This window comes from Papaver somniferum, chromosome 6, assembly GCF_003573695.1.
Source record: "Papaver somniferum cultivar HN1 chromosome 6, ASM357369v1, whole genome shotgun sequence".
NCBI classification, from domain to species: Eukaryota; Viridiplantae; Streptophyta; class Magnoliopsida; order Ranunculales; family Papaveraceae; genus Papaver; species Papaver somniferum.
Genome location: NC_039363.1, coordinates 107,045 through 125,271, shown reverse-complemented (window position 1 = coordinate 125,271; position 18,227 = coordinate 107,045). Strand labels below are relative to the sequence as shown.

General features: G+C 37.7%; 2 protein-coding genes and 1 pseudogene across 2 annotated transcripts in view; 2 read left to right on the top strand and 1 right to left on the bottom strand.

Annotated features, from left to right (window-relative positions):
- LOC113286612 (oligopeptide transporter 4-like) overlaps positions 1-3,732 on the top strand; it is a 4,940-nt gene extending 1,208 nt beyond the window's left edge. Inside the window, exons 3-5 of the mRNA XM_026535173.1 lie at positions 1,749-2,312; positions 2,409-2,661; positions 2,795-3,732. Of these exons, the coding sequence (XP_026390958.1) occupies positions 1,749-2,312; positions 2,409-2,661; positions 2,795-3,592 (1,615 nt within the window). The 3' untranslated portion in view covers positions 3,593-3,732. The remainder of the gene's footprint in view (positions 1-1,748; positions 2,313-2,408; positions 2,662-2,794) is intronic.
- Positions 3,733-8,038: 4,306 nt separating this feature from the next.
- On the top strand, positions 8,039-11,874 carry LOC113286611 (oligopeptide transporter 4-like). The gene is made up of 6 exons (XM_026535172.1): positions 8,039-8,597; positions 8,875-8,972; positions 9,834-10,397; positions 10,488-10,740; positions 10,832-11,014; positions 11,110-11,874. The coding sequence occupies exons 1-6, from the start codon at positions 8,088-8,090 to the stop codon at positions 11,722-11,724; spliced, it is 2,223 nt and encodes a 740-aa protein (XP_026390957.1). The 5' UTR covers positions 8,039-8,087; the 3' UTR covers positions 11,725-11,874.
- Positions 11,580-13,681, bottom strand: LOC113286514 (annotated as a pseudogene).
- Between the last annotated feature and the right edge of the window lie 4,546 nt (positions 13,682-18,227).

Below are 18,227 nucleotides of genomic sequence, written 5' to 3'. Positions count from 1 at the left end.
TTTTTTTTTTGTGATAGTATCCATTTTAGTTGTCAATTATTAAGTTTTTGTTTTCAAAATGTCATGTAATTAGTTAAAATTTCAAGCGAGATCAAAATTTGGAGAAGGTAATAAAAATAGACTAGTGAGCCATTTTGGGATAAGTTTTAACAAGACTAAGATTTGTTGGTGATGTTTGAATAAACCAATAGTGATATCAAATTTCTGTAGTCCCTATGGCAATATTCAACTCATTTTTTAGCGTGCACCACTTGGTCCTGACCACCAATGAAAGTCTTTGCAAATGGTTTGTGACAGCTGCTCCCACATGGATAATGGAGGCATGTGATCATAGACTCTCATTATTTTAATTGGTATCCCAGACAATTTGCTGGGGTAAAAAATATGCTGAATAGACCAAGAAAACCAACGTAAATAGGGCCGGGTCATCACGTTTAGACACCACCAAAACATACAGTAAGTGTGCTAACACAGCAAAACATACCACGATTCTTTTTTTTTTCTTTTTGGCACAACACAATATTTCTTTTAGGGCCGCATATCACATCACGTCTGAACCTCTGATATTATAGCACGACACAGCATGCTAAGTATGTGATTCCATAAGTTCGGCTATGCTAGATCGTTTTACACCTCCAACCATGGACATAATAAAATAGTCCCTCCGATCCTCAGGGGATGGATTTACCAACTAAATCCGTGAGAATCGGTTTTTATCTTCTTTGTTTTCTTTATTTAATTTTTGTTTCTCTGTTGGTTTTGAAATTGAGAACCTACTTTCTATTGCTTTCAATACATTTCCTTAATGTGTTGCCTACTTGCCTTGGTAGAATTGGAACCATCAACCATGAATTGGTGCCATAAATTTGTCATACGTGAGTGTCGACTTTTGCCATATAATAATATGGTTCATTATTTATGTGTATCATATGAGTCACATGTGAATACGAAAACATTCCGGATGTACTTGTCTTATCTAGGCCGGTTCCTATGCACACGGCTGGTGAAAAAGGTTATTATGGATATGCAAAAGCGATAAATATAACCGGCAAAGTGGCAAATATACCACTTAATTTGCGGTAAAGCCTTCATCGAGTGATAGAGATTCAATTACTTGTTTGAGCGATCTGGTCTCTATCACTAGCTATTGAAACACTATCTTGACCAATAAAGAAGTTATCTCTAAGCAATTATATATTTTATTTCCTCCTATTTTCAATAATTTTGTTATATTTTTATATCTAAAAGATCCTACTGAATATGTTATAATACCTAAAATCTTATGAATACCCTTTATACACACACTGTTGAAAGAATACATGCTGTTTTTTGTTTTTTTATTATTATGAGTCCCGCCAAAGACAACTAAGTAGTTTATTTCATTTAAAATTTATTACTGTTACCCTAATGGGGTTCGTTGTTCCCAAACTAAGTAACTGGTTCATCAGAATTTAGAACTGTTACGAGTTTAGGAAACTAAATTTTAAGTAATTTTTGTGAGCGACCCGACTAGAGGTAGGAAAAAATGGATGGGAAAAATCCATGACATGATATGCCGCCCGTTGCCACCTGAGATTAACAGGAACACTGAGTGTCAGTTTACATAATCTAAACTTTGTTGCTTGAAATTTTTAATTAAGTTTCATCTTAGTGTACAAACGAACAAGTTACAGACTTTACAGCTTAGTTGCAGTAGTTTAAATCAAGCTTATTGGGAGGTTAAATTTTTGTATTCCATATTTTCACAGGGCGTTACATGAAAAAGAAGAGGGACGAACGTCAAGAGCGAAGTTCTTTGTGATTGCACTAGTTTGCAGCTTTGTGTGGTATGTAGTTCCTGGTTACTTGTTTACGACTCTGACGAGTATTTCATGGGTATGTTGGACATTCTCCAAATCAGTCACCGCACAACAGCTTGGTTCTGGTATGAGGGGTTTAGGACTTGGGGCAATTTCTCTTGATTGGTCTGCTGTTGCTTCCTTCTTGTCCAGCCCTCTGATATGTCCTTTCTTTGCAATCATGAACGTTTTCGCGGGTTATGTGATGATCATATATATAGCAATCCCATGTGCCTACTGGGGTTTGAATTTGTATAATGCCAAGACATTCCCTATATTCTCCTCACATTTGTTCACGGCTAAGGGAGAAATATATAACATAACGGCTATTGTGAACGATAAGTTTGAGATAGATATGCCCAAGTATCAGGAACAGGGACATATCAATTTGAGCATGTTCTTTGCACTTACTTATGGATTTGGTTTTGCCACCATTGCTTCTACCCTTACTCATGTGGGATTCTTCTATGGAAGGTAACTATATTCTTCGTGTTCTTTCTAGTTAAAGAATTATTGATTGCCTTTTGGCCACATCTTGTTCTTATATGAAACTAAATAAATGTACTATAGGGAGATCTATGAACGTTTTCGTTTATCATATAAAGGCAAGATGGATATTCACACAAGATTGATGAAAAGGTACCCAGAAGTACCAAACTGGTGGTTTCATGTTCTTCTTGCTGCAACGGTTATCGTTTCTCTTTTATTATGCACGGTCCTGAAAGATCAGGTGCAAATGCCATGGTGGGGTCTTATTTTCTCATGTGGGCTTGCTTTCATTTTCACTCTTCCCATCAGCATCATAACTGCAACTACAAATCAGGTAAGGTTTACTACATACACTTTTTTTTTTCTACCTTGGGCTACTCTCTATCAAAGTATACAGTATGCAGGATTCAGGGTTCAAACGATGATATGGATAAAAAACTAAATTTCTTCTATCAATTATCTTGCAGACACCGGGACTAAATATCATAACAGAATATGTCATGGGTATCATCTTACCTGGAAAACCAATTGCCAATGTTTGTTTTAAAACCTACGGGTATATGAGTATGGCTCAGGCTGTTTCTTTCCTAAATGATTTCAAGCTTGGTCATTACATGAAAATCCCACCAAGATCGATGTTCCTAGTTCAGTTCATAGGGACTATCATAGCTGGAACAGTCAACATTGGAGTTGCATGGTGGCTACTTACTTCTATAGAGAACATATGCCAAGAAGAACTGCTACCAGCTAATAGTCCATGGACATGTCCTGGAGACCGGGTTTTCTTCGATGCGTCTGTTATTTGGGGTCTAGTCGGACCAAGGCGTATATTTGGTCCACTTGGGAACTATGCAGCTCTTAACTGGTTTTTCCTTGGTGGTGCAGTTGGACCAATTCTGGTTTGGGTTCTCCACAAAGCTTTCCCTAAGCAATCATGGATTCCCTTGATTAACCTTCCGGTGCTTTTAGGAGCAACATCTATGATGCCACCTGCAACAACTGTGAATTACAATTCTTGGATTCTAGTCGGAACAGTTTTTAACTTTTTCGTGTTTAGGTACAGAAAGCAATGGTGGCAAAGGTATAATTACGTTCTTTCGGCTGCCCTTGATGCTGGAGTTGCTTTCATGGCTGTTTTACTGTATTTCTCGGTAAGCTTGGAAAATATAAATGTGGATTGGTGGGGTACAAGAGGTGAGCATTGCGATTTAGCCAGATGTCCGACCGCCAAAGGTGTCATTGTTGATGGCTGTCCAGTTTATTGATTTCTCATAGTTACATAACTATCAATTGTTTATAGTTATATATACGATGCAGTATAGTATCTTCAATTGGGTTTTCATTGTTGATCTTTTACTGAAGTCTTATTTAAAAATTTAGAATGTGAAATATCACGTTACTAGTGGCACACCACAACAAGTCCAACAGATAAGCAGTGGCACAATATAACCTCATAACATATATCAAACGTTATTCAATATGGCACAATACACCACATTTTGCTTATATCTTACAAGAACTTTCTCTCCGTTTTAAAAAGACTGTCCGCTTTAACTTTATCAAAATATTAAGGAGACCGTAGTATTTTACTTGATTATCCTTAGTCACTTGCCTATTTTATTTTAATAAAAAAAACTACCTAAAATTGTTAGGAAGATTACAAAAACGAAATCGACAAAGAAAATTAAAAGATATTGAATTTATGGTATATAAAGTTTATAAGGAATTTAATATATGGAAATAAATCTATATTCTCGTAAAAGGAATGAAAGGATATATTTGTTTCCTTAATTATACAAATTTATTTAATATTTTAGATCGAGTCTCGTTAAAAATAAATTTATTAATATAAAAAATTTAAGGGTATGTTAGAGAGTTCATTGGAAATATATGACTATAAACAGAAACTGGACACAATTTTAAAACAGACGAAAATGGAATAGAGGACAGTCTTTTTGAAACGGAGGGAGTAAATCTTTATTCTAGCCAATTTTTAACATTTTATTTTTATGTTGACCCATTTCTAAAACAACACATATAATATCTAAATGTCTGGAATATATTTTCTTTGCAACTCATGTAACAAATATATCCAGCACATCACGATACAACAAATTTATTTTTCTGACATAGCACGGTACAACACGCTCTCTAACACGGTACAACAAAACGCGTCTTAATCTTTGACACAACACAACATGACACGCAACAAGTTAAGCACGTAATTTCATGGGCTGGGCTAGGTTATACTAAGCCTAAACGTTTTACACCTCTCGTTGGTCGCGCATGCCCATTTCTAAGCCATCACAATTCAAACTTATTGACATGCAACTTCAAACGAAAAAAAATAATATAAATAGATGCCACTGCAAGATGGCTTAATTAAACATTATCTGATGACAAAATCCAAATTTCCCCGCACTCGGTCATATTAGGGATCAAGGTTTCGGCTAAAGAGCACATACGATATCGGCGTGGTTCTAAAAAACAAAATAGAAATTCAATTCACTAAACATAAAATAAGTTCTCGTCTTAAATGAAAGTTCGAGACATAGTATAAGGTTGGGATAGTTACATGGTATGTATTGAAGATAGTTGTGGCCAACTTCTCTTTATACCCCATAACAAATTGCCTCCATCATCGGATAAGCCATAAGGAGGATCTCCACCCTTACATGGCATCATATTCTCATTAGGGGGCAAGTGCCTCCCTTTCTTTTGTATTGGTCCACTTGGAGCTTTTCCTTTACTTTTGGTGGTCTCTCTGGAGCCTTCTCCTATTTTTTGTTGAGCTTCAATTGCTACTACTTATTCTTTTTGGATTTCTTCTTCAACAATTTCATCACCACCACTTTCTTCTTCGTTGACTTCTTCTTCAGTAACTTTGTCAGAACCAGATTCTTCTTGTGTTGGCGGCTCCCCTTGAGGTGATGGTTCATTGATGGTGAGCGCTATAGCTTAACCTGCCGAGTTCCTACGGTGTTTATCATCCAATTTCATACCTCCCTCTCGACGAGGTGGAAAACTCGAAGGAGAAGCAAGATCTTGTTTATTCTTCACCCTCTTTCCGGCTTACTTTTTCTTCCCTTTGTTGTCCCTGTAGATTATGGGGATACATGATAAACAACTAATTATATCAAACCATATTATGAAATTCCAAATGCACAATCTGAGAGACGGATAAGTAACATATACTGATTTCAGAAAATGAACATGTTTCGGTATTCATAAATGCTCATGTATTCCGATTCCAGCTTACAAAATCCACGAGAAAACTGAATTCTTTTGGCTGACTTGTTCAAGTCATTTTATGGGGTAATCTTTTGGGCAATGAACAATCTTCTCAAGTCATTTACATGAACCGATTCTAGTTTTGGCAGTTAACAAATTAACGAACCCATAAACGGTATACGTGAACATTCAAGTAATCTGATTTTATCAACAAAAACATACAAGGAAACTGTTGTTTAATCTACAACTGAATCGGTCTATGTGATCTTTGATAAAGACCGATTCTGGGTAAACAATCTAAACCGTAAAACACTATCCAGTAGAATCGGTATTTTAGGACATTAACATAGTCGGTTGTATGGGTTTACAAGAATCTGTTTACGTTAATGTTCACGTAAACAGATTCCTGTAAACCTAGACAACTGTCAATTCATGAAAATCAAGTTGACTGAATGCATGTTACTAAAACCTAAATTAGATTATTGGGTCCATAGAAGAGTACCTAATTCGAGCCATTTTTTTCGATTGTAGTTGATAAGTTGTTTGATCGTATTCCGGAAGCGCTTGTGACGACGATTGTTTATGTCGAATCGATTTACGAATTCTGGGATTTTTCGAACTAGGAAGAGTTCTATTAGTGGGCTGTTTCACTCATGCATGTTTCAACATTTATAGAAGAAAAGAACGATTAATCGCAAATTTGAATCGTGATAATCGACGATTTTTTCATTTGAAAATAGAAACAGAAGAAAAGGAGAAGAAGAATTGGGTGGAGAGGAAGGTGTCAATGAGTTTTATTTAGTTTTAGGTTTTATTATTACGATCTGAATGGTAATATTAATATTTATTGAAGAGTAAATTTGTAATTTCGCCCAAATTATAGACACCCCTTAGCATCCGACTAGTTGGAAACAAAATTTTGATAGGTCCCAAATAGAACGACTAAGCCCCGAATTAGCCAGAAAAAAGTAAGCAATCATATTGGGAAGATCCTTTTTCATTTTCCGCTTTTTTTTTTTCCTTCGCTGACATGCAAAATGCTTTAAAAATTATTCTTAAATCTTAAAAATGAATGCCATTGAAAGTCAGGTTACTTAGACATTATCTGATGACATGATCCTGATAACCCCAAATTCAGCCATATTAGGGATCAGCATTCAGCAGTATCCGGGATTAATCATTCATTTTCCAACCCAAAATCTGACCACCTAAACAACTTTTTCAACATGGATGAATTTTATGAATGTATTTTAACAATTTTAAGGTTACATTCATCCCAAAATACATGCAGCGGTAAAAATAAATGCTGCTTGTAAAGTTAGCGAGTAGCAGGGGTTTGCTGCATGCAGTTGCCGATAATGAAAAACCAATGGAGTTCGAGGGTGGTTTCCCTTCATTAACTCCAAACTTACAATTTGCAGAAAATCAGATAATTTAAGGCTTACCTCCTATAACTTTGACAATCTTTTTTTTGATCAAACATGCGCAACTATCCAGTATACAAATTTGGCTGTAGATATAAGGGAAATGTACAAAGCAGTCCTCGTATTAGGATCTGATTCACAAAAACATGCTACTGTTATAAACTATTAACAAAGTGATCATATTTACGTTAAGAAGAGAGTTAAGTGGCACCTCAATGTTAAATATATTAATAAAATTACCTATATGTCCTTCATATTTATCCCACCCTACACAATTTGAACTCTTATCTTTAGTATAACTTTTTTTTTTTCTAGCAGGGCTACTATTTGTCGGTACAATTTATGAAATTGGATACAGTTGTTATGATTCCCTAAATTCTGCATTTAGGGCCATGCACATTTTTTCTTGTCTCCTGAAGCTCCCTTTTACCATAAGATTCTCGAAAAAAATGTCCCATTTACCCTGTTTTACCACATCCATAATTCCCAGATTCAATCTTACCTTTATGTGAGCTACCAAAACTCAACTTTACCGGTATCAATACGAGTAGTGATACACTCACCCCACTGTTCTCCCGCGAGGGCATCCTGCCGTTATGGGAGCATTTCTCTGCATTGGGATTAGAAAGGATTTCAAATGGGCCCCGTCATATATTTCAGGCGGGATTTTCTTGCGGGACAAAATTGTCTAAGTTAAGCGCCTCTCTACACCGGGATTAGAAAGGGTTTCAAGTGGCGCCGTCCTGTATTTCAGGCGGGATTTTCTTGCGGGACAAAATTGGTGCAAGTTAATCATTTCCGCATTGCTGCTAGTACAGTAGGCCACCTATGTCAATGTTGAACAATATTTGACTAAAGTCAAAGGACATAATTCGAATAACCAAATCCATTGGGGACATAAAGTCAAACAATGAAGCAGGAAAGCTACGTCTTTATATTCTTAATACAGCCACATAAGTATAACAAATTAGAAAATACACCTTAAGTAATTTTGATATTGAAAACTTTTCAAATATAAAAAGGTGGTGGTACAGAGTACTAGTATCACACCAAGAAACCAAAGAACCCAAACTCTCTCGTTTTCTCTGTGAGGAAGAAGAAGAAAATGGGAACACTAGATATAGAATCATACCCAAAACCACAGAAAGAAGAAGGTGTAGATGAAGATGAATTATCACCAATTGAAGAAGTTAGATTAACAGTAACAAACACAGATGATCATACACTACCAGTATGGACATTCAGAATGTGGTTCTTAGGAATCCTTTCATGCGGTTTACTATCATTTCTCAATCAATTCTTTGCTTATAGAACTGAACCATTAGTTATAACCCAAATTACAGTTCAAGTTGCTACACTACCAATTGGTCATTTCATGGCTAGGATATTACCAGAGACTAAATTTCATATACCTGGTTTTGGTTCTAGAGATTTCTCATTGAATCCTGGTCCGTTTAATATGAAAGAACATGTTTTGATTTCGATATTTGCTAATGCTGGAAGTGCTTTTGGGAGTGGTTCTGCTTATGCTGTTAGCATTGTTAATATCATCAAAGCTTTTTATCACAGGAATATCTCTTTTCTTGCTGGTTGGTTGCTCATTATCACTACCCAGGTTGGTCTGTTTGATTCCTCTGGTTTTTGTCTCTGTTTTTCTGAGTTTGCTAACATGCGCTTAACTGTAATTTCTTAACTTATTATTGGAATTCGGATGTTTCAGAGACATGGGTTTTGTCCAATTAGTTTGATTAAAGTGAAATTGAATTAAAAGAATTCTGGGTTTTTGTATTTTTTTTTTCTTGAATTTGGGCTGATTTTTTCATTGGTTGTTGATGTTCTGGTGGGTACATACTAACATGCGCCTGTGTCGGTGGTGGGTGGTGGTGGTGCAGGTTCTAGGATATGGCTGGGCAGGGTTACTAAGGAAATATGTGGTGGAGCCTGCTCACATGTGGTGGCCCAGTACCTTAGTTCAGGTCTCCCTTTTCCGGTATGTTTTCATTTCCTCTCCAAATATTAGGTAATTTCATTTTCTTGAATCAATTAAGTTTTTATTCCATTTTAATGGTTAAGCATTAAGTTTTAGATTCTCCTGTAACTCACACCTAACTTGACCTTAATACAAGCCCTTTCTAGTTAAATTTTAACAAGACTTTATATTTGACGGTGATTTCTGGATTACCAATAGTGTACCATAGAAAGAAATCTTTAACCACAAAGTAGGTCACACATAGTTGCTTAGAGGTAAGTATGATTAGCATAATGAAGCAGACAAGACCCCAATCAAGGGCAAGATCACTTGTCATAGTCTTGAGTGGACTATTTGGTCCTGACCACTCATGAAAGTCCTTTAACATTAGCAAATGAAGTTGATGGTTTTTGAAGGGAGCAATTATCACAGTTGCTCCCACATGGTTAGTGAAGGATGGTGATGGATTATGGGCTCTTATTCTTTATAATTGTTTTCTGTATTATTTTGTTGCATACTCTGTATTATTGCCTTCAAGATTTCCTTAGTTTGTTGCATACTTGCCATGGTATAATGGGTGATATGGATAGGATACTGCTTTGATTTCGAGTCATATGGAATCTTGGATTGCTGCCTGTCATAGATTGCTCACATGTGAATATGAAAATACTGCAGAAGTTCTGGCTATACTACTTGTCTTACATGTATTGCTTGCTTCAAGGTGACTCAGTTTTCAAAGTGATGGCAGAAAAAAAAATGATGGGTTTTTTTGCATTTCACTGACTGAATTATTGGATTTGCATCAGAATTCAGAATTGTTATGAGTTTACTGCCAGAACTCTGAATTCAAGTAATTTTGAATTATGGTTTGTATTTTCGCAGGGCACTACATGAAAAAGATGAGGGAAGAACATCAAGAGCAAAGTTCTTTGTGATTGCACTAGTTTGCAGCTTTATGTGGTACATAGTTCCTGGTTACCTGTTTACAACTCTGACGAGCATCTCATGGGTGTGTTGGACATTCTCAAAATCAGTCACTGCACAACAGCTTGGTTCTGGCATGAGAGGTTTAGGACTTGGGGCATTTTCGTTTGACTGGTCTACCGTGGCTTCCTTCCTGTTTAGTCCTCTGATATGTCCTTTCTTTGCAATCATGAACGTTTTCGCCGGTTATGTTATGATCATCTATATTGCGATCCCATGTGCCTACTGGGGTTTGAATTTGTACAACGCCAAGACATTCCCTATATTCTCTTCACATTTGTTCACTGCTAAGGGAGAGATTTACAACATATCGGCTATTGTGAACAACAAGTTCGAGATTGATATGCCCAAGTACCAAGAACAAGGCCATATTAATTTGAGCATGTTTTTTGCACTCACTTACGGGTTCGGATTCGCCACCATTGCTTCAACCCTTACCCATGTAGGCTTCTTCTATGGAAGGTGATTCTATTTTCCATACACAAACCCTGAATCTTGAATGAATGTTTTCTACCACATGTTATTCTTATATGCAACTAAATGAATGTGCAGGGAGATCTATGAACGGTTTAGATTATCATACAAAGGCAAAATGGATATCCACACAAGGTTGATGAAAAGGTACCCAGAAGTGCCAAACTGGTGGTTTCATGTCCTCCTCGCCGCAACAGTTGTTGTTTCTCTTTTATTATGCACGGTCCTGAAAGATCAGGTGCAAATGCCATGGTGGGGCCTTGTTTTCTCCTGTGCCCTTGCATTCATTTTCACTCTTCCCATCAGCATTATAACTGCAACCACAAACCAGGTAACTTCCACTACTTGCATTGTTTTTCTGCGGTATGCAGAATGAATGATATGGATAAGCAGCTAAATTTCTTGTGCAATTTATGTTGCAGACACCGGGACTAAATATCATAACAGAATACGTAATGGGTATAATCTTACCTGGAAAACCAATTGCGAACGTCTGCTTTAAAACGTACGGGTATATGAGTATGGCTCAGGCTGTTTCTTTCTTAAATGATTTCAAGCTGGGCCATTACATGAAAATCCCACCAAGATCAATGTTCCTTGTTCAGGTACCAAATGCAGTAGCTCAACACTCTAACATTAATATTTCCTTTCTATGAACTTCAATATCTGACAAATTTTTGTTCCATATTACTTGAATCAGTTCATAGGAACCATCATAGCTGGAACAATCAACATTGGAGTTGCATGGTGGCTACTGACTTCTATAGAGAACATATGCCAAGATGATCTCCTACCACCAAATAGTCCGTGGACATGTCCAGGCGACCGAGTTTTCTTCGATGCGTCTGTCATTTGGGGTCTAGTCGGACCAAGGCGCATTTTTGGTCCTCTTGGCAACTATCCAGCTCTGAACTGGTTCTTCCTTGGTGGTGCAGTTGGGCCAATTTTGGTTTGGTTCCTCCACAAAGCTTTCCCTAAGCAATCATGGATTCCCTTGATTAACCTTCCGGTGCTTTTAGGAGCAACAGCTTCAATGCCACCTGCAACAACTGTGAACTACAATTCTTGGATTCTGGTCGGAACGATTTTCAACTTTTTCGTGTTTAGATACAGAAAGCAATGGTGGCAGAGGTATAATTATGTTCTTTCGGCTGCGCTTGATGCTGGAGTTGCTTTCATGGCTGTTTTATTGTACTTCTCAGTAAGCATGGAGAACAGAAACTTGGATTGGTGGGGTACAAGAGGTGAGCATTGCGATTTAGCAAGATGTCCAACCGCCAAAGGTGTCATTGTTGATGGTTGCCCTGTTTATTGATTTCTCAAATAACTATCAATTGTTCATAGTTATCGATAGATGCAGTATAATAATATCTTCAATTGGGTTTTCATTGTTAATCTTCATTGAAATCTTATGAATCTATTAAGCAATATAAAGTGTGGATTTCACTTTACCAGTTCACTACAATTGAAGTCTTTTTGATCCAGCTGATAAGAAAATAGCAGAATCACCAAAAATCTTTGCATGAACACGAACCATCTCTGAAATGGTGAAACCCATTTCGATCCCACACCACAATTTCTCGTTCATAAACCTTGGAAATGAACTCAGTAGCAGCATGGCAATCAGTACAAACACGCAAGTTCTTGACAATACGGATCATTGTCCTTGGCGGTGAATTCAGAAGAGCGAAAGCAATAGCTAGCTTTTCACTATGCCTATTTAATGTATCTTCCTTATCTTCTTCATCGATATCCAGTGATACATCCGAGGTTGTAGCCACAAACCCAGCTTTTTTAATCGCTCTACCCATTTCATCCACCATCTTATAAATATCTTCGTACTGATCATGTGATTTATCTCCTGCAACGAACTCATAAATCTCATTATTAAGCTCAATCATGGTGCAGCCAGGGACCGTCTTAATTCCCTTCTTCTCCATCACTTTTCGAATCTTAGTTTTCTTCTCATATTTGAACATCTTTGCATAAACATTTGACAACAGAACATAGTTCGACCCGTGCATCGGCTCATCTCCAATGAGCCTTTTGCTGATGCTCTCGCTAAGCTCTAGCTCACCATGTGACCTGCATCCATAAATCAATGATCGCCAAATTACTGGATTTGGCTCAATTGGCATCTCCTGAACAAACTCCAGTGCCTTACTAAGATGCCCCGCGCGACTAAACATATCAACCATACACTCATAATGCTCTATCTTTGGAACAATAGAAAACTCATTGACCATCGAATCAAAATAACGGCAACCTTGTACCACCAACCCAGCGTGACTACATGCTGTAAGCATCCCAATCAAAGCAACTCCATCTGGTTTCACCCCAACTCTCCTCATCTCATCAAAGAAATCAACCGCTTCCTGTCCTCGGCCGTGCATTGCTACACCCACGATAACCGAAGACCAGGAGACGATTGTCTTCTCATTCATATTCCTAAACACTTTAATAGCTTCATCAATATCACCAAATTTAGCAAACATATAAATCAGCGCATTACAAAGTTCCTCCGACCTAGGAATACCTTCCTTATCAATGTAATGCTGAACCCATTTTCCCAACTCCAGCGCACCCAAATCCGCACAAGCTGAAAGTACCAAAACCATCGTAATATCATCAGGCCGAACACCATCAAACTGCATTTTCCTAAACAGCTCTACCGCTTCAGTCGAACTACCTAAACGAACATACCCACCAATCATCCACTCCATGAAACAGCACTTGACTTCGGCATCTCATCAAACACTTTACGGGCAAACTCAATCCCACCAACACAACAACAATACATATGAACAGTAGTGCTTTGCACATAAAGATCAGAATCAAACCCATACTTCACAACAGCGCCATGAATTTGTTTACCCAAATTCAAACCAACAGCCCTGCAAAAGCTTTCAAAAGAAAGGGATACGTAAACTCTTTATCGAGTAACGAAGCATAAGATTATAATAAACAATTGCATTCTGTTTAGTATGATTAGTCTGACCATACGCTCGGATGATAGCGTTGAAAAGGAATGTATCGTACAAACGAGTATCTGCTTCTTTGCAGAACACAAATGAAGCTGCATAATCGATGTTATTAAGTTCTGAACAAGTTGTGGAAAACTTTGCGAGGACTAATGGGTTGTTATGAAGACCTGATTTGAGAAGATGTGAATGGATTTGTTTGAGTTTGGAGAATGTGTCGCAGAGTTGGAGAAGGGATAAACAATTCTGTTCTGCTTCTCTTCTGTTGAAAGATTGTATAAATCTTGACATTTCATACTAAACAGATTAAAAAAAGAAAATTGCTAATTTTATACGGAGAAATAATCTGGGCGGGTTTTCCGTGTTTGGTTAAGGGGTACTCCTTGGTCAAGCCCGTCACATTAGCACTTAATCAAAAACTGGCAAATTTGAATTAAAAACAAAGATGTCACCAGAAGTGACGTCAAAGTTGCAAAGAAAAATAAAAACTAAAAGATAAAGCAAGCTCACGGGGAGCAGCTCGAACTTCCCAAAAAGAAGCTCCCAAAAACACAAGCTCTAACGAGAACTACCTAAAAACTAAACACTAGTTAGCCTAAAGGCAATTGAGAAACAAAAAGCAAAACCTTTCCGAAATCCCCATTTTCATCCTAAAAGGCTTGCCCGGTCTATCCCGTTTAATTAACAGGACCGGCAAAGTCCATGAGTTAAAAAGGCTTGCCCGGCCCTGTGCCCATCATGTTAGCCCGTCAATATTACCCCGCCTATTGGCCCATTAAATCTACCCGTTTACCCAACCTAATTGCTCATTTCCTCTTTAATTTTGTATTAAAATATACTCGATATACCAATGTCTCCCACATATATTTCTGCATATATTTCATTTTCCAAATTATAATGAGAAACTATAGAGTTTCCTCTTGAAAGATGATCAAATCTTGGAATAATCATAGGAAATTCTGCTATATTTTAGTTAAATTAGGTTATAATGTTGTCGCATATTTTAATCTGATTTAAAATTATTATTGTATATTCAAGGCCGGCATGGACCTGCCCGCCCTAGACCAAATTATTTACCAGGCTTGGAAAGGTCATGAGTAGTCTATTTTATAGTATGGTCCTGCCCGCCCGGCCCTTTTAGTTTAATGGGTAAGAGAAGTTTTTACCTGCCATATCCCGTCCCATTTAATAACTAGGCCGGGAAGTCCGGCCAAATTTACACCCCCGTCATAATCATTGTTGAAGTCTCGCAAACCATAATTATCCTCGGTCAGAATCGTGACCATCTCTGAATTAGCATGACTCACGAATAGATTTCTACATACAGTCCTGATCATAGGATGATCAGTGATACCCATTAACTTATTAAAAACGATTTAGGAATCTATTTCGCCCTTACTAACATAGGGAGCAGAAACTAAAATAGAAGACAAAACATTTTATTTATTTTTTTGGAATTGTAACGCGACTCAATGTGCTGGTTGACTATCCTCCAAATTCTCCTCCTCAATAAAATCGATAGTTGAATTTGGAGTTGAAAAGCCATTTACCACTGACTTGGAATGATTATCCTGGGATTTCATCTGAATAAACTTTGTTACTCCCATAGTCTCATCGTCTGTTTCATAAACTGATATACAATCAGAATCATCACAAGTCTCTCTTGTTTTAACCTCCTCTTTGTCTTCGTCACTACAAGCTTTTTCAAAATCTTTCTCTTCTCTAATGTCTGATTGTTCCGCCAAGTTCTCAATGATTGCAGATTCAGGAACTAATTCTACAATTTTTTCAGTTTTTTTTTTCTTTTTTCTGGTGTATGTATTCCATTCCCCCTCTGATGTGTGAGTCACCGTCTCCAAGTCACCCCCCATACTTACTGAATGATTATCTATTGGAGATTGGTTCCCCACTTGAGAAGTCTCCTTTGAGGTTTCAATAGTACCTTGCGCCCTGTCCAACTCATTCTTACCTACATTCACAAAAGTTTCTTCTACCATAGGAGCAATCTTTTCGCCAACCAAAGAAGCAATATTCTCACCCTCGGGCAAGATAGAAGATGTGAGATTTCTTTGGTGTCTGCATTTGGTGCTTTCCTAGAGAAGTTGCTAGTTGTATGACCAAAAGATAAACAAGTGAAACACTTTGGAGATTTCCATTGGTATTCTACTGGTAACTCCATTGCTTCACTTCTATCAATAATCAACGGGATACAACTAGGGAAAGTACAATCAATACTAACCTCAATATAAATCCTAGCATATGAAAGTCTAGTCCTGTTCAGAGTAATATCATCTTCCATTAGGGGATCTCCAATCCAACTAGCAATAGCATTAAGACCTAAATTATCCGAAAAATGGATTGGCATATTGTAGATCTTGCCCAGATCGGAATTGTCTTCATTTCAGCCACAGACTGTTTAATCAGAGGGTTCCAAGGTCTAACAGTTGTTGTATGTTTTCCACACTTTGGGGAATTTCTTACTGCACCACAGGAAAAGAAAGTACCTGACTAACAAAAAACCCTATCACTAAGTTCTCGCACACATAGATTCGATGCTTGAAGTTTGTCGATGAAAGATTTATACCATGAGTTGAAGACGGTTGAAGAAACATTAGAGGGGGATCTTCGTTCCTAGTATTATTCGAAAATAGAGAACCCCATTCAAGCGTCTGAAAACCATGGTTTGATCCATCTTCATTGATTTCTCCAGCCGACGAATTAGAAGCATTCAATCTCATGAAATCTTCATTCGCAATGTTGAATACTGTAACACCCCGAATTTTCTGTCACGTTTAGAGGAATATTGGTCTAGAGCCAATGTTGCATCATCATGGTGCATTGGGCCAGTTGGGTAGATAGTCTTGGGCGTTGTATCGCAAATAATTGCGCATTATGCGGACAAATGGCCTAGAGCCAATATTGCACAATCATTGTGCATCAGGACATAGAGGGCTGACTGAGTGAATATTTCATAATCATTGTGCAATACTCCAGAGTGGTGCGAAATCATTGTGCAGCAGCCAGAGCGAGTGGTGCACAATCATTGTGCAGCAGCCAGAACAGAACTCAACAATCATTGTCGGTTACTCGGAATTTCATGGCAACGACCATCAATAGTGAAGCAAGCATGTCAGTCCTCTCCCCTTTTCTGAGTTGTAGAAATGGTAAATTAACATATATAGGGTGGGGTACTTTGTTAAAGGTGCATATGCGGACCATGCACCAAGTAAGCTTCATAGCTTAGGCGAAAGAGTATAAATGATGCGTAAGCCTCATTAATAGATGCGTAGCCTTACAAATAGGGAATTTGATGCTTAGGCATCACCATGCCATGCTGCGGACATGATAATGCGCAATCTTTGTGCATTTTGACGAAACGGTCTCTACGGACTAGGACATTACCATTATTGCTTGACCACGGACTTGCAAACGAGTTGGCTTAAGTTTTTGTCCCTCTGAGGATGAACCACGGTCTGTGCTTGATCCCTTACGTAGGAAGCCACAATGAATTACAACATTACCGGTCCAGCACTTTGTCGCTCATATCATCTAGTTGCGAGATGATTGCCGCATACTGACCTGTCATATCATCTGGCTCGGTAGCTCGACGCAAGAGATAATTGTGGCCGAACTTGATAATACAAGTTGATGCATATGACCAGGCTATAGCCTATCTAGAGGCTAGAAACCCGAGTGTCGCAATTTATCTCAAGACGTGTCTAAATTGATTGGAAACGTCCCAACGATTAAGACATGATCCTATGCATCACAGTCTTGTAATTTTGGCCGAATTCCGTCGTTTAGGGTCTCAAAAGGTCGTTCTTGCTGTTTTTAATAAAAAAAAATTCCTTAATAAACCCTTTGCGAAACAAGGGTAAGTTGGACTGGTGTGGAAGCTAATTTAGCTGCATCATCTCCAAGAGCATGCTTGCAAGTTAAGACGAGCGTGTATTTTTTGCCTAGTTTTAAAGCCCGGTAAGTAGCATCATCATAGCGCATCGGGGAAGTTATGGCCTGCGCGCCCAGGCGCGCCAGACGTTATTTTCCGGTCCATCACAAATACATTGTTTATTGAAGATGATCCATCTCTAAAACCTTGATTTGATCTCTGAAATGCAGAAGGAGAAACCCTCGTTATGCCAAAAAAGCGAAGAGACTTTTACCAAGAAAAACCGCTTTTTCTGGTCTGCCACGTCATCATATGAAGAGTGAGACGTCAAGACTATTATGCTATCTTCGTTTTTGTGAAAGAGATATTCATTTTGTTTTTTGGACTATTTTTAAGATAAAACGAAAAAGTGATGCACTGATGTTATCCTTTTTCCGGATACGAATTAGTAAAAAAATATCAAAATTTCAATTTTTTTTGGACAGATTAAAATAGTGGTCCCTAGACCTACACCTAAATATATTAGCTTTTTTTTTGATGGGTTAGTACACTGGTCAGTTGTGGCTCCTAAATACTACTAGAAATTACAAGGTCCAGGGTTCGAACCCTTTACCTCCTCCATATTGGGAGGGAGCATGAGAACCATTAGGCCACTTGATGGTTTTCTAAATATAGTAGCTTAAGATTTTATTACAAGGGTTCGATTCCCAACCTCTTCTACGTGAGGAAGCTTGAAAACCATCAAATTACTTGATACTCCCTCCGTGCCACTATTAAGTGACCTAGTTGAAGTTTGCACAAATTTTAAGGCAAGCAAGGAAAAAGAGATTTTTAAGCATTTTTTACAATTATACCCTTATGGATTATAATTAATGAAATTTTGAAATAATTTATCTTTCAAACTACACCACGGATGTTCGCAAACTTTATACCATTGAAAATCATTTG

Coding starts and splice junctions, on each gene's coding strand:
- LOC113286611 (XM_026535172.1), top strand. CDS start 8,088: ATGGGAACACTAGATATAGAATCATACCCAAAACCACAGAAAGAAGAA. Junction 10,398..10,487: donor GTAGGCTTCTTCTATGGAAG/GTGATTCTATTT, acceptor ATGAATGTGCAG/GGAGATCTATGAACGGTTTA. Junction 11,015..11,109: donor GATCAATGTTCCTTGTTCAG/GTACCAAATGCA, acceptor TACTTGAATCAG/TTCATAGGAACCATCATAGC.